This window comes from Bos grunniens, chromosome 1, assembly GCF_055505025.1.
Source record: "Bos grunniens cultivar Pamir isolate PY7600 chromosome 1, Bosgru_T2T1.0, whole genome shotgun sequence".
Classification (NCBI taxonomy): domain Eukaryota; kingdom Metazoa; phylum Chordata; class Mammalia; order Artiodactyla; family Bovidae; genus Bos; species Bos grunniens.
In genome coordinates this window covers 114,325,713-114,340,968 of record NC_141165.1, presented here as the reverse complement: position 1 = coordinate 114,340,968, position 15,256 = coordinate 114,325,713, and the positions used below count along the sequence as shown (strand labels likewise).

Sequence of the window (15,256 nt, the reverse complement as noted above, 5' to 3'; positions counted from 1 at the left end):
TCGACTTGGTGACTAAACCACCACCACCAATGAGTCAGAGATCTTAGAAGTCTGATCCTACACCACGTGAGGCTCCTAGAGGCATCTCTCCCTGTATCTTTGCTCCTTCCTGTCTCTGTTCCACACTTAGTAATGGGAGATAAGAACAGAAGAGAAAGCACGAAGTTGGCTAGATTGCTAATTCCCAACAAATCATATTCTGGCTCACAGGGGAAATGATAAAGAAGACAATGAAAAGGGTCCAAATTCAGCACATTTTTTGGTCATTAGAATTCGAGGCATGTTCATGTCACTCCTAAACTAACACATTACTCCACAGAAAATATGAAATTACTTCAGATGCTGTGAACTTGCTTCCTTAAGCAATAATGAATAATTATTGTCTTTAAAAAAAACACTCAAAGTTTGGCTTCACTGTATCCTCAAACAGTTTGTTTTCTATTTTAATAGACTTGGAAGCCAAGTAATATTTTATACTTTATTTTGTCCTCTGACTATAATTTGACTTTCATGGCTTGGTGTCATATCCCACCATATTTATTTATCTTCCTTACAAGTAAATCAAGAGGTTTTTGCCACTTGGGGTATTTACCAAAGATGAGTCTCTTCAACTAGCCTTATAGTATAGAAACCTAGAATTTTAACTGGGAATTTTGTACTAAAAAAGTTTAAAATTGAGTCAGTCCCTGAAGGGGTTAGGCTATTTCTGTCTGAATCTGATGATTATAGAAGAAAACTGATTGGTTTTCTTTTTTAGGTTAATTCTCCGTACAACTGATGATCATTCCTAGTTTCTCATGTGAAGCCGTTTTCCTCTTTGCCGGCTGCGTCTGGATCCTGCTGCCCCGTCCCCGTCATCTAGCTTCATTGTCATGCTCTGTCTTGTTTCACAATACCCTTTCACATGGTGGAGACAAGTGTTCCATTCAGGAGACACACAAGCACCTAACCTGTGCCAAGAACAGAGGAGAGTTCGCTGTGATGCCAAATAGTGGGACGGTTGAGTCCCCAGGTCACAGGCAGGGGCTACGGAACCTGCCCAGGGCAGCATCTCTCTGGCATTTACTGCCCATAGGTATCCACGCAGGTGGCTTGGAGGACCTTGACAGCCGTGTGCATTTCTCAGGAGTTCAGGAACTTCTAAAATATGAGCCAGGTCATGGCTTCCATACTGTGGGAGTCCTACTTCTTCTTTCTTTATTTTTTTCCTAGTTCTTCTCGAAGGGTCCTTTGAGTCGCTGCTCTCTGACCCTTCTGGGTCACTTGTCACCTCAGCCTTTTTTCCACTCTCTCTTGCTTTATATCCATGAATCCTCAGACATGTCCAGGACTAGGAGAAGTTTCTGTCCTACCTCAGGGGCTACAGTGAGGATTCCTATCCCCTGTCTGAGAAGCCTCTCCCTGGTGATACCACTTGGATTCCCAGGATACCGTTTGCTTCCCTTTGGGCTGGCTGCCCAGTTCTACTTTCTGACTGACACTATTTTTTGTCTCCTAGGGTGACACCTATGGAAATGAAGCAGAGAAATAAGATCCGGTCTTGTTTATCAAAGCCAGCTTTTGCCTCTCTCCTGAGGTAAAAATACAAAAGAAACCGTGGCACACAAAATGTTCAAAAATGTGTTTGTAATTGTTCTCCACACTTGTTTGCTTTTTTTTCTGTGCAAATCTTAACAATGTAAAATGGATACCCTACATTTAAGGAAGAGCTTGACTGTCCTATGTCTTTTTGTGCTTTTAGTCAGAACTCTGCATATATTTTAAGAAAAGGCATTGAAGAACTCAGTCAGACCAGTTTTCTTTTCACACAGGTGAGATTAGAGAGGTCTGGTTGTCTTTGATCATAAGCGTGCACTGTCCTTTTAGGGTTTTATTTTCCCACCCTTGTTCCCATGTTATTTTCCGCCCTTTTTATTTTGTGGTTTCTTCTGCCTTACCTCTAGGTTAAAGTTTACAGCAGAAATTTTCCTTTCACAAACTTTTAATGAACTTCATAGAATATAAATAATGATTATTGATTATGGTTGTCAGGACTTGAAAAGAATTACTCTTCCATCCACAAATATTCTCTTATCACCACAGCTTTGATAGAGTGCTGGTCAAAATGCTTCTAGAAATAAATGACAGTCAGGTCTGGGCATGTTGAATTGTGTAAACACATACAAGCTTTTCAGCATTTTTGTCTGTTACGGATCTAAAATTCACATTTTTTTTCCCCTTATTTCCTTATATTACTGTACTGTCCTGTCAACTTAAAAAATATTCACAGCCTAAAAGTTGAGAGTTATGCTTTATGTGGTGGGCATTTTTAGGCTTCAAGTCCAGGAGGCAGCATCTCAAGTAACCCTGAGAGAACTGCTTCAAGGAGGGAAAGCTAGGTTATATAGAAGTTTTGCAACAAAGAGCAGGTAGTCTGAATGTTAAAAGATTATTGTTAATTAAAGAAAAACCAGACATCTCAAGGAATTTAGTGCTTTTCTATGTATGGGAAGATGCAAGAGTCTGGGCCACTGAAATCATTCCTTTGACATACACCTTAGCTATCTGGGGCTAATGTCCTGTGTTTTCACATCCTGAGTTCCCAGGGGCTCACCAGTTCACTGTCAGTGGTGGCTACAATCACTGATGACTAAGACAGTATTTACTGGTATGGCAGGAAATATTCCATTTCTCAGTACCTTTCCGTGACTGGTTCTTAATCTTTAGAGGCTACCAGTTCCTTTAAAATCAGCCAACTCTGGAATGCTTTAGAAACATAAATATTTTTATGTCTAACTATGGGTGTGCCATGGCTGCTTGTAGTCAATCCATGGATGTGTGTCCGATTAGGACCATTGCAAAACTAGAAGAGTGATTAAAAAAATTTTTGTTTACCATGACCCATAGTAAGAAGTATATCTTGCCTTGGAACTTAGTGTTTGTACTAAGTTTATTTATAATAAAAAATAAACAATTTTTACCTCTCCTACTCCAGATACCCTATAATCTGTTCTATTCACTTTTTAAAAATGAGCTGATCTTGACTTGCAAAATTGACTTCATGAGCCACGAACGGTTGCAAACAGCAGGTTTGGAATGCTTCTCTAAAATCAAGGTACCCTTTTATCTCTAGCTTTAGGGAAGAAAGGTATTTCCTTTCTGAGAAAACCCAAAGGGGTTAAAGTATTTATGAAAGACTGCTCAGCAGATGTGTAAGTCTGCACACCTGTCCTTTGAATAGCATTCCTTGGAGGCAGGGCTATCCTTTGCCAGTAGCCAATGGGAGAAGCTCTGCTGGGAAACCTGGCAGTGTTAACCTGTGGTTAATGTGCTAGGACTGGACACCTTTCCTTAGCGTTGAGGTTAGGCGTGGTTTCAGCTTTGTTAGCTGAAACAAATGGGTTAGTAACTCCAGATAATAGTTACTTCACTTTTTTATAGCTTCTGTTTCTTTATCTTGTCAACTGAATTAAAAAAAAAAATCACAACCTAATAGTTGAGAATGTTTTACTTGGGAACCTTATTACCTTACTATGGCTCAGCAGGTAAAGAATCCACCTGCAGTGCAGCAGACACAGGAGATGTGGGTTCCATCCCTGGGTCGGAAAGATCCCCTGGAGGAGGAAATGGCAACCCACTCCCGTATTCTTGCTTAAAAAAATCCATGGACAGAGGAGCCTGGTGGGCTACAGTCTATGGGGTCACAAAGAGTTGAACACAACTGAGTGATAGAGCAGAGCACAAATACTAAGGACTGGAGTCTGAGATGGTAGCCTGTCAGATAGCGCTGAGGAATTCTTCCAAAGAGGCAAGGGAGGAGCCAGGACACAGAGTAGATTTTACTGAAAACGACAAACAGACATGTTGTCAAACGTTAAAAGATGACTGCTAAGCACAAAAGAGACATCTCAAGTTATTGATTTCCATGCGTTTCTATAGATAGGAAGATGCAGGAGTCTGGGTTTATTGAAATTATTCTTTTTGTTATGCACCATAACTGTCTAGGGCGCTAAGACCAGTATTCTGTTTTTCTCCATTATGAATTTCCCTCTGGGGCAGCTGTAGTGGCTGACGGCTTGCTGGCCTCAGCATCCTTTGTTTACTGAAATGGCAGGTCACCTTTTTTGTCGACAGTCTAAATTGACTAGTAGAATTTACTTTTCTTTCCGGGCTTTCGTAGAAGTACCAAAAGCAGATATGTAATATGATTATTATAATGTAATATAACCCACTGTAACATAATACAATGTCATGTATAATTATTATAGATAAGGGTGATACTTATTGAGCCCCAACTATGTGTGAGACATGGTACTATCAACTGGAAAAAAAAAAAAGAAAAAACACACAACTAAAAGTTGAGCATTATGTTTTATTTGGGGTGTTACTGAGGACTTAAGCTGGGGATACAGCCTCTCAGATAGCTCTGAGGGACTGTTCCAAAGAGGTATAAGAGAAGCCAGGATTTATAGGAGTTTTTGCAAAAACAACAAACCAACATCAGGGAGTCAAACATCAGAAGATTAGTGCTAATTAAACCAGACAGACATCTCAAGATAATGAATTCAGCCCTTTTCTATGTGTGGGAAGATGCAAGAGACTGGATTATTGAAGTTACTCCTTGGATATGCACCATAGCTATCTGGGGCCAGTATCCTGTTTTTGTTTTTCTTCCTCAATTCCCGATAGAGTGCAGTTGGAGTTCAGATGGAGTAGCTGAAGCCTTTAAGGCTTCAACATCCTTTGTTTACTGAAATGGCAGGCCACATTCTTTGCTCACAGTGTTGAACAATTATTTCATTTAGAAATTTAAAATCAGAAGACCTGACACTTTTCCCAGAGCAGATCCCAAGCTTAGAGATCAACCATGATACAGATAATGACCTTTTGAAATTGGCTGGGATCCCCCTCTCCAGGATGCTAACACTTGTCACAACTGAATCTGACATACACACTCTTCTCAAGTAGGAAGGGGTGGTCTCTCAACTCTTTGCCTAGTTTGAATATGGTGTCAGTTCTCAGTTCAGCTCTGGAGATCTTGAGCTCCTCTGACTTGCCCAGGTTAGTAGTTCCTGAGAAGCAAAACCAGGATAAAGCTGAAGCTAATTCATCCTTATTTGTGCATGCGTGCATGCTCAGTCGCTTCAGTTGTGTCGGACTCTTGTGACCCCTGTGGACTGTAACCCACCAGGCTCCTCTGTCCATGAGATTCTCCAGGCAAGAATACTGGAGTGGGTTGCCATGCCCTCCTCCGGAGGATCTTCCCAACCCAGGGATCGAACCCATGCCTCCTGCACTTGAAGGTGGACTCTTTTCCACTGAGCCATTGGGGAAGCCCTCGTTCCTATTCTAGTGCTTCTTATTTCCATTTGTCGTGTGGCCTCTGAAAACCCAGGGGCACTCTGGTCTCTGCCTGCAGTTTATTTAGGAAGAACAAAACTGGTAAAGGTGGAAAGAAGGGACCATTAAAAAAACAGAGATGCCTCATGAAGCATTCTTGTCTGAGAGAGTACCCGAGTATAGCAGTGGGGTAGAGAAGCAATAAGACACCCATCATTCTTGAGTATATTTTAATTTAATGACATCAGGAGAGAGTTCAGTTCTAGTTACCTCTAGCTTTTAGTGTATTTTAATTTTCACTGCTGACAACAGCTTTATATATATGGTATCTTTTCTTTGGGGAGTGGGTCAGCATTTATACTTTTATTTTCCCTCCTTTGTTCTTTTGTTTGTTCCTGTAGATGGCTGCCTTTGGGGTTCTCTTGTATTTAAATTCTGTGTCCCCTCCCCCAAGCTGTTACATAATTTTGGTTTTACTACCTGGAAAGCATTTCCATTCTGGGTGTGTAGTTCCATTGCCTATCCTATTCTATGTAACATTTAAATAGTGTTTAAGATGATTTTGAAAGAATCTTAAAAATAATTATATGCTCATTTTATAGTCAATATAACGATAGGAATGACATACTATAGTTTTTTACAGTTGTGATTTTAAAAACCTGCAAATATTATACACATTTGGGAAAGTCATTCTTCATCCTTATCTTCCAGGTATCATCAGTTTCACCCTTTTCTGTGTGCAGCTAATTTTAAAAATACTGCTTCCTTCTATGGTAGCGATAAGTTTGATTTGCCCTATGGGATGAAAGCATCAGGTCAGTAATATTACTCTTACCCTGCCCTAATACTATGACTGGTGTTTGATGTGAACCATATGTTTGTATATAATTTTAAGGTCTTTTAATCTTTTTGTTTCATAGTGATTCCTAAGGATGTGATTTTTGAGATTGGGTGAAAGGAATTATATTTTAGTATGTAAATCCCCATTCCTTTTGAGTCAGTGCAGAATAAAAGAATGAAGAAAGGTAGATTTTTGTTGTTGTTGTTGAGAAACTGTTTTTCCCGCTTTTGTTTTACCACCGTAATTCGTGAGTTCGATGCCTTACTTTATTCCAGTTGAGAATTAAGAAGACAATTCTGTGGATTAACTTCCTCCTGTCTCCCATTTTGCCTCTTTACCTAGGAGTTTTATGTCATCAGCAAGCTCTAGGTCCTTGGTCAGTCTTTTAATTTAATCAAAGGATATTTTGTTTTTGCTAAATTTAGAGAGAATTGCTCCATCCACTAATGATGAAACAATTTTCCCTCTGCTTACTGACCACTGCTTTGCTTTACATTCTAGATTTTTGAGAAATCCTGAAAGCCTTTTAGGTGACAAGTCTATAGTTTCCTGAGTTAGATTTTCCTTATTCAGCTGATCCTGTGTGTGTATTTAGAATACATTGTAGAGAGTTCGATAAGTTTACACTTGCAGAATATTGAGTTCTATATCAATATCATTTTCTGAATCATCTGATATGGTAATTTTTGGTTATGATTGTTTTCAGATTAAGCATATTATTTTTCTGAGATTTTTGCAAAGTGTCCTTAGAGTGTTTATATTTTAGGTGCCCTTGTTAAGTAGTGCTGACTAGTTGCAGTTATATCATGAATTTTCACCAGGGAATAAATCATAGGTAATCATACCAGTTTGAAGTGGATTTGGGGGAGGGCAGAGGATAAAGTGGTTTACCATGTACCTAAGAAGTCATGATTGCTTTTATTCCTAACAGTCCACTTGTTTTCTAGCCACACACTTTCGACTGGCTCTTTGGAAACTGCCGAATTGTGATATCTTTGATGAGTTTGACAAGTGAGTTTGTTTTCTTGCTTCTGTTTTACTTTTAGCTTTAGCTAAATTTTAGTACAAAATATGTACTTCAGTGTAACATATATTCACTCAGGAAGATTCCATAGCTTTTGTGCATAACTAAAATGCCTAGGAGTTATTTCTGTGGCACTTGAAGTAACAAACTACAAATATAATTTAGACATTGCATAATTGTTGGCTCAAAATTGCAGACAGTCTTGATTACACACCATGCTAGTGCCAAGTCAGGACATTTTTAACCCACAGTCATCTTTTCTAAGTTGTTGTTACTGAAGAATTAATTCACACTCCCTGTTGATCAGCTCACAGCCTCCCTCCATGGTCCCCATACCTTCCCATACATACTCTAAATTGCTCAATCATGAGAATCTTTTCTGTTTCACTTGAATATTGGATTTCAGAAACAGCTCTCTTCCTTTTATTCAGAATTATATTTGAGGGAAGTTAATGGTGTGCTTAGACACACATTTTCTGGCAACAAAAGGCAGTTTGGTTTTTGGAAAATTTGGGGGTTCAGTTACCTCTTAGGAACTGAGTTGCCTAAGACAGACTTCTTAGCAAGTCAACTTATTTTACAGAGATGGGCTTATTTCCCTCAGTTTTAAACTGAATTTTGGAATTTAGCTGGTTGTCCAGTGGGATGAAAAGGGTGACCTGCAGATGTGAGACCTCTATTGAAAAGGAAAATGGGCAGAATTCCCTTCTTATCCAGGAGAATAGAGGCACTTTTTGATACATACAGAACTTATGGTAGTGGACAAAAGTGTGAGATTGGAGATAGTTCGCAAGACAGCACTGGAGGAGCAGTGCCAGATTTTGTCTGAATTTATCTCATTTTTCTCTGTCAGGGACCCAGATTCAGTTCAGTTCAGTTCAGTCGCTCAGTCGTGTCCGACTCTTTGCGACCCCATGAATCGCAGCACACCAGGCCTCCCTGTCCATCACCAACTCCTGGAGTTCATTCAGACTCACGTCCATCGAGTCAGTGATGCCATCCAGCCATCTCGTCCTCTGTTGTCCCCTTCTCCTCCTGCCCCGATCCCTCCCAGCATCAGGGTCTTTTCCAGTGAGTCAACTCTTCGCATGAGGTGGCCAAAGTAGTGGAGTTTCAGCTTCAGCATCATTCCATCCAAAGAAATCCCAGGGCTGATCTCCTTCAGAATGGACTGGTTGGATCTCCTTGCAGTCCAAGGGACTCTCAAGAGTCTTCTCCAACACCACAGTGCAAAAGCATCAATTCTTCGGCACTCAGCCCTCTTCACAGTCCAACTCTCACATCCATACATGACCACAGGAAAAACCATAGCCTTGACCAGATAGACCTTTGTTGACAAAGTAATGTCTCTGCTTTGTTGAGGTGTAATTTATGTAATAATGTTGATTCATTTCAGATTATACTTTTTTATAATTTAAAACTATTCTATCAACCTAATCACTTTCAATTTTTATTGCATATCCACAGCAGCCATATATATTCTTTCCTGACATTTATATAACTCTTATCTGTATTGTTTTATGACGACTTTTGGCATGTGTGCTTTTTATCAGTTCTCTCCAATTTTTACAACCACTCAGCAGAGTATGCTTGATGATTTTCATTTTTAAAATCGAGAGACTGAGGCTAGGCAAATCCATGTTGTTTGTTATAGTTGATGAATGTCAGAGCCAAGATGTGAACCTGGATGGGTCTATCCAGGGCTGGATGTTTAAGAGTGATAGTGGTTATGTCTTAAATAATTGTAGCAAGTATCTGCAAATCTTTGAAAAACTCTTTGTCCCTGTAAATGTGAGATACTGTCAGGATTGTAGATGGTACATGACTGGAGGTTTTGTTCTGGCCTGGTTTCTATCTCAGAACTGTTGTTTAGTTGCTCAGTCATGTCCGACTCTTTGTGACCCCATAGACTGCAGCATGCCAGGCTTCCCAGTCCTTCACTAGCTCCCGAAGTTTGCTCGAACTCATGTTTACTGAGTTGGGGATGGTATCTAACCATCTCATCCTCTGACACCCTCTTCTCCTTTTGTCTTCAATCTTTTCCAGCATCAGGGTCTTTTTCAATGAGTTGTCTCTTCTCATCAGGTGGCCAAAGTATTGGTGCTTCAACTTCAGCATCAGTCCTTCCAATGAATATTCAGGGCTGATTTCCTTTAGGATTGACTGGTTTGATCTCCTTACTTTCCAAGGGACTCTCAAAAGTCTTCTGCAACACCACAGTCTGAAAGCACCAATTCTTTGGTGCTCAGCCTTCTTTATGGTCCAACTCTCACATCTATACATGACCACTGGAAAAACCATAGCTTTGACTAGACGGACCTTTGTTGGCAAAGTGATGCCTCTGCTCTTTAATACATTGTCTAGGTTTGTCATAGCTTAAAACTATCTATGCTTTATTTAGTTGCTTTCAGAGCCACTCTCTACACAAGTGTTCATCATCTGTATGTACCTCAGCCAGGCTACTTCCTCTCTTCTTGCTGACTTGGTCTGGCTCTTCCCCACACTTCCTCTTTTCTCATAGGGAGTGCCCCCCACACCCACCATCAATTCACATCAGGTTCTTAGTGTCACCAGCACTGGGAGGGAGGCGAGTGTGGGTGGTGATAAAGGATTGCAAATCATGCTGATGGTACAAGGGTTCTTGGATCTGAACTTGTTAAGAGATGGAAGTCACATCAGTGTACAGACAGAAACCATTCAGGTGTGGAGTGAATGGCGAATATCCATTCGCCATTTGGGGCCTCCCAGAGCGAGCACAGTGATGCACTGGACACTCAGCACTGCTCAATTGCTTGTTTGACACGTCCAAAGTTGGTCCCTAGAGATGTCAGAAAAAGTGTTTTGAAAGTAAATAAGAATATACTTGTGACAAAATTATCTTCATTTACATATTGACTTTTAGGAGGAGCTCACATGTAATAATAAATTTGACCTACGTTCTAAGTATGGGCTTCCCTTGTAGCTCAGGGAATCTGGTAAAGAATTGGTAAAGAATCTGCCTGCAGTGCAGGAGACCCGGGTTCAATCCCTGGGTTGGGAAGATTCCCCTGGAGAAGGAAATGGCAACCCACTCCAGTATCCTTGCCTGGAAAATCTCATGGACAGAGGAGCCTGGTGGGCTGCAGTCCATGGGGTCGCAAAGAGTTGGGCACGACTGAGCGACTAACACTTACTTACTTACATTCTAAGTACGTCCTTCTACATTTGTCTGAAACCCACAGTACAACCCAAAGATCATAGCAGGCCTCAGCCCATGCCCAAGTTTATATTTTAAGTAAACTCCAGCAAAGCAGAATACACTAAACTGCCAACTGCTGCCTCAGAGTCCCCTTAGTCTGTCCCCCGAGTGACCTTTATATGGTTCTCATTTCTCCTCTTTGCCTGAGAAAATGCTCTAGAAGAAAGAGGTCTGAGAACAGTCGGGCTTCTCAGGCTGAGGACCTGGACCCCCTCTTAGTTGAGGAGTCCTCCCGGAGCCTGCTCTGTGGATCTGGGAGCTGTGGCCCACGTGCATTAGGAGGGGTCTGTGGGTGCACTCTTTGTAGGATTCTGTGAGTCAGAGAGGAGAGGGGCTCAGGTGGAGAGAGGCAAGAACCTCCTTTTCAAGTCCCTTCCCCCTTTGGCTTTTCTATTCACCCTCTGTCCTCTTTGTCCTCCCAGAAAGCTTCAGATATTTTTTCATTGTTTCAGATCTGAATTCTTTACTTACCCATGTAGCAATCACGATCTCTTAGTTGGGGTAGATTTCTGTTTTGTTTTTTTTGGCTGCTCTACCTGGCTTGTAGGATTTTAGTTCCCCAGGGAGGGATTGAACGTTCACCCTCTGCAGTGCAACAAGCACTGTTCTAGGGACATCCTGGGATAGATTACACTGTGAATGAGAAAACTCCAAATATTAGTTCCATTTATAAGATACAAATTTTCCTCTTTCTGACAATTGTCATATAAATGAAGTTTGCATATAAGCATTCTCAGACCAGCTCAGTGACCAAGGCTTCTCTATTGTGACTGTTATTCCTCCCTATGGTCCATTCTGATGGTTGGACTTTGACCAGTCGTATGTCACATTCTAGCAGTAGAGGGGACAAAGGAGGAAGGGCATGCCCCTAGCCATTGAGACTTGCTTCCTTCTTTAAGGCTATTCCCCAAAAATTACATATAACCCATTATTACATCCAGTGATGTGCTGGAGCCAGTTGGTACCAACTTGTGAGAGCTGCTGCTCTTCCCAACTCTGTGTTCAGTGCCATCAAGGTGGAAGATTGAAGTTAGCCATGGTGGGAATGTATACCATGGAAAATGGCAATGCTACGAACCAAGGCTCCCCATCATCTCCCTGTCTCCCAAGGGGGACTAATTGTTAAAAAAAAAAAAAAAGCTTGCTAGCAGCCACCAATTATATCCCACTGGCTAGAGGTATAATCACAGGGCCACACCTCGCTGGGAGGTGGACTGGAAAGTGTAGCCTCTATTCTAGGTGGCTATGTGCCCGCCTAATGAAACATAATTATTGAGTGGCAAGTAACAGTCTTTGTCAGTGTTGTCTACCATCTTCTGTTTCTGTGCCTGGAAATATTCAAGATTCTAAAGTCAGTTATGTAACACTATACCAACCTAGCTCACTTGAAGCAGCCAATTGTGGTTTGTCTCTTGGAGATGAAAGCTGTTGAAAAATGTTGGTGTTGCAGATCATTCGGAGGTGGAGTTTCTTCCAGAGGTCTTTTTTATGCCATCTTTGTAGGTAACATGAGTAAAGTAACTCAGTGAGGCAGATCAGCCTTTTTCTAAAGTTAGTACCATGAAGAACTTGGGCCAGAATTAGAGGGGAGGGAACAGGAGTGTGTGTTTGGCCATAACTCTGTGTGGAAGAGCCTTGGAGTTGTAACAATTCCACGCTTGTTCTTTGTTCTACCTCCATGCTTCCCTAACCTCTTTGCCCCCACCACCAACACTGCTCCCCACCAACCCGTTCTGTTTCAGAGTTTTTGGTCACTTAGCAAAAATTGTGATAATTGGCCTCTCCTCTTATAATTACATCTGTTATATTTTTGTTATATGAAAAGTATTCATTTTAGAAAAAATGTTCATTCTAGAAAATTGTCTTTCTCTGTGATTTTGTGACAGTTCTCAGTTTTTTCCTGTGAAAAGATGAGAACACACAATAGGCCATTTGCATCCCCCATTCTTATTTTATTTGTTTATCTCTTTGGTATGTGGTTTTTTTAATTGAAATATAATTGCTTTACAATGTTGTGTTTCTGCTACACAATATTGTGAATCAGCTATATGTATACATATATCCCCTTCCTCTTGAGTCTCCCTCCCACCCTCTCCCCTATTCTGCCTCTCTAGGTCATCACAGGGCACCGAGCTGAGCTCCCTGTGTTATACAGCAGCTTCCCACTAGCTGTCAGTTTATACATAGTACTGTATATATGTCAACACTATCTGTCAATCTGTCCCACCCCCACCCCCTTGCTGTGTCCACAAATTCATTCTTTACGTCTGCACGTCTGTTCCTGCCCTGCAAGTGTGTTCATCAGTACCATTTTTCTAGAATCCATATATATGTGTTAATATATGATGTTTGATTTTCTCTTTCTGACTTAATTCACTCTGTATGACAGACTCAAGGTTCATCCACATCACTTCCACTGACTCAACTTCATTCCTTTTTATAGCTGAGTAATATTCCATTGTGTGTGTGTGTGTGTGTGTGTATATATATATATATATATATATATACTGCATCTTCTTTATTCATCATCTGTTGATGGACATCTAGGCTGCTTCCATGTCTTGGCTATTGTAAATAGTGCTGTAATGAACACTGGGGGTACATGTGTCATTTTGAGTTGTGGTATTCTTAGGGTATATGCCCAGTAGTGGGATTGCTGGGTTCTATGTTTAGTTTTTCAGGGAGCCTCAATACTGTTCTCCACAGTGGCTGTACCAGTTTGCATTCCCACCAACAGTGTAAAAGGGTTCCCTTTTCTTCACACCCTCTCCAGCATTTATTGTTTGTAAATTTTTTTGATGATGGTCTTTCTGGCCAGTCTGAGGTGATACCATAGTGTATTTTTGATTTGCATTTCTCTGATAATTAGTGATGTTGAGTATCTCTTCATTTGCCTCTTGGCTATCTGTATATCGTATTTGGAGAGATATCTATTTAGATCTTCCACCCATTTTTGATTGGATTGCTTGGTTTTTGATACTGAGCTCCATAAGCTGTTTGTATATTTTGGAGATTAATTCTTTGTTGCTTCATTTGCAAATATTTCTCCCATTCTTATGGGCTTCCCAGGTGGCACTGGTGGTAAAGAATCCATGCCTTCTAATGCAGGAGATACAAGAGAAGTGGGTTTGATCCCTGGATTGAGAAGATTTCCCCTGGAGAAGGAAATGGCAACCCCTCCAGTATTCTTGCCTGAGAAATCCCAGGGACAGAGGAGCCTGCTGGGCTACAGTCCATGAGGCTTCAAAGAGTCAGACATGACTGAGCAACTACGCCTGCACACACTCCCGTTTTGAGGGTTATCTCTTCATCTTGTTAATGCTGCAAAAGCTTTTAAGTTTAATCAGGTCCCATTTTTTAATGTTTGTTTTTATTTCCATTACTCTAGGAAGTTGGACAAGGCAATGGCACCCCACTCCAGTACTCTTGCCTGGAAAATCCCATGGATGGAGGAGCCTGGTAGGCTGCAGTCCATGGGGTCGCTAAGAGTCAGACACGACTGAGCGACTTCACTTTCACTTTTCACTTTCATGCATTGGAGAAGGAAATGGCAACCCACTCCTGTGTTCTTGCATGGAGAATCCCAGGGATGGGGGAGCCTGGTGGGCTGCCGTCTATGGGGTCGCACAGAGTCGGACACGACTGAAGTGACTTAGCTGACTCTGGGAAGTGCGTCAAAAAGGATCTTGTTGCAGTTTATGTCAGAGTGTTCTGCCCATGTTTTTCTCTAAGAGTTTTATAGTTTCCAGCCTTACATATAGATATTTAATCAATTTTGAGTTTATTTTTGTGTATGGTGTTAGTATTCTAATTTCACTCTTACATGTAGCTGTCCAGTTTTCTCAGCATCACTCAGTGAAGAGACAGTCTTTTCTCCATTGTATATTCTTTCCTCCTTTGTCATAGATTAAGTGACCATAGGTGTGGGTTTATCACTGGGCTTTTTATTCTGTACCTATTTCATAGGTCTGTATTTCTGTTGTGTATGTGTGTGAGTACCATACTCTTTTGATTACTATAGCTTTTTCATATAGTCTGAAGTCAGGGAGCCTGATTCCTCCAGCTCTGTTTTTCTTTCTCAAGATTACTTTGGTTATTTGGGGTCTTTTGTGTTTCCATACAAATTGTAAATTTTTTTGTTCTAATACCATGATGAATACTATGGTAATTTGTTATGGATTGCATTGAATCTGTGGATTGTTTTGGGTGGTGTATTCATTTTCACTATATTGATTCTTCCAATCCAAGAATATGATATATTTTCCCATCTGTGTCCTCTTTGATTTCTTTCATCAGTGTTTTATAGTTTTCTGAATATGGGTCTTTTGCTTTCTTAGGTATATTTATTCCTTGATATTTTATTCTTTTTGTTGTGATGGTAAATGGATTCTTTTCTTAATTTCTGTTTCTGATCTTTCATTGTTAGCATATAAGAATGCAAGAGATTTCTGTGCATTAATTTTGTGTCCTGTAACTTTACCAAATTCACTGATTAAATCTAGTAGGGTTTCTGATGGAATCTTTAGGATTTTCTATGTATGGTAATGTGTCACTGCAAACAGTGAGAGTTTTACTTTCTCTTTTCCAATTTGTATTTCTTTTTCTTCTCTGATTGCCACAGTGAGGACTTCCAAAACTGTGTTGAATAGGAGTGGAGAGAGTAAACATGCTTGTCCTGTCCCTGATCTTAGACGAAATGCTCTCAGTTTTTCACCATTAAGAATGATGCTTGCTGTGGGTTTGTCACAGCAAACAGAGTGTGTGTGCTAAGTTGCTTCAGTCATGTCCAACTCTTTGTGACCCTGTGGACTGTGGCCCACCAGGCTCCTCGTGG

General features: G+C 40.7%; 1 protein-coding gene across 8 annotated transcripts in view; it reads left to right on the top strand.

Moving 5' to 3' along the window:
• The window catches only part of ST3GAL6 (ST3 beta-galactoside alpha-2,3-sialyltransferase 6), an 87,541-nt gene that overhangs the window by 45,414 nt on the left and 26,871 nt on the right, over positions 1 to 15,256 (top strand). For 5 of the 8 annotated variants that reach the window (XM_086410640.1, XM_086410648.1, XM_086410619.1 and 2 more), the window contains exons 4-6: positions 1,499 to 1,576; positions 6,031 to 6,134; positions 7,108 to 7,171. In XM_086410640.1, coding sequence (XP_086266766.1) covers positions 1,499 to 1,576; positions 6,031 to 6,134; positions 7,108 to 7,171 — 246 coding nt within the window. Of the gene's footprint in view, positions 1 to 1,498; positions 1,577 to 1,741; positions 1,812 to 6,030; positions 6,135 to 7,107; positions 7,172 to 13,810; positions 13,882 to 15,256 lie in introns of those variants that run through there. The other 3 variants (XM_086410656.1, XM_086410666.1, XM_086410680.1) reach the window with 3 other exon arrangements.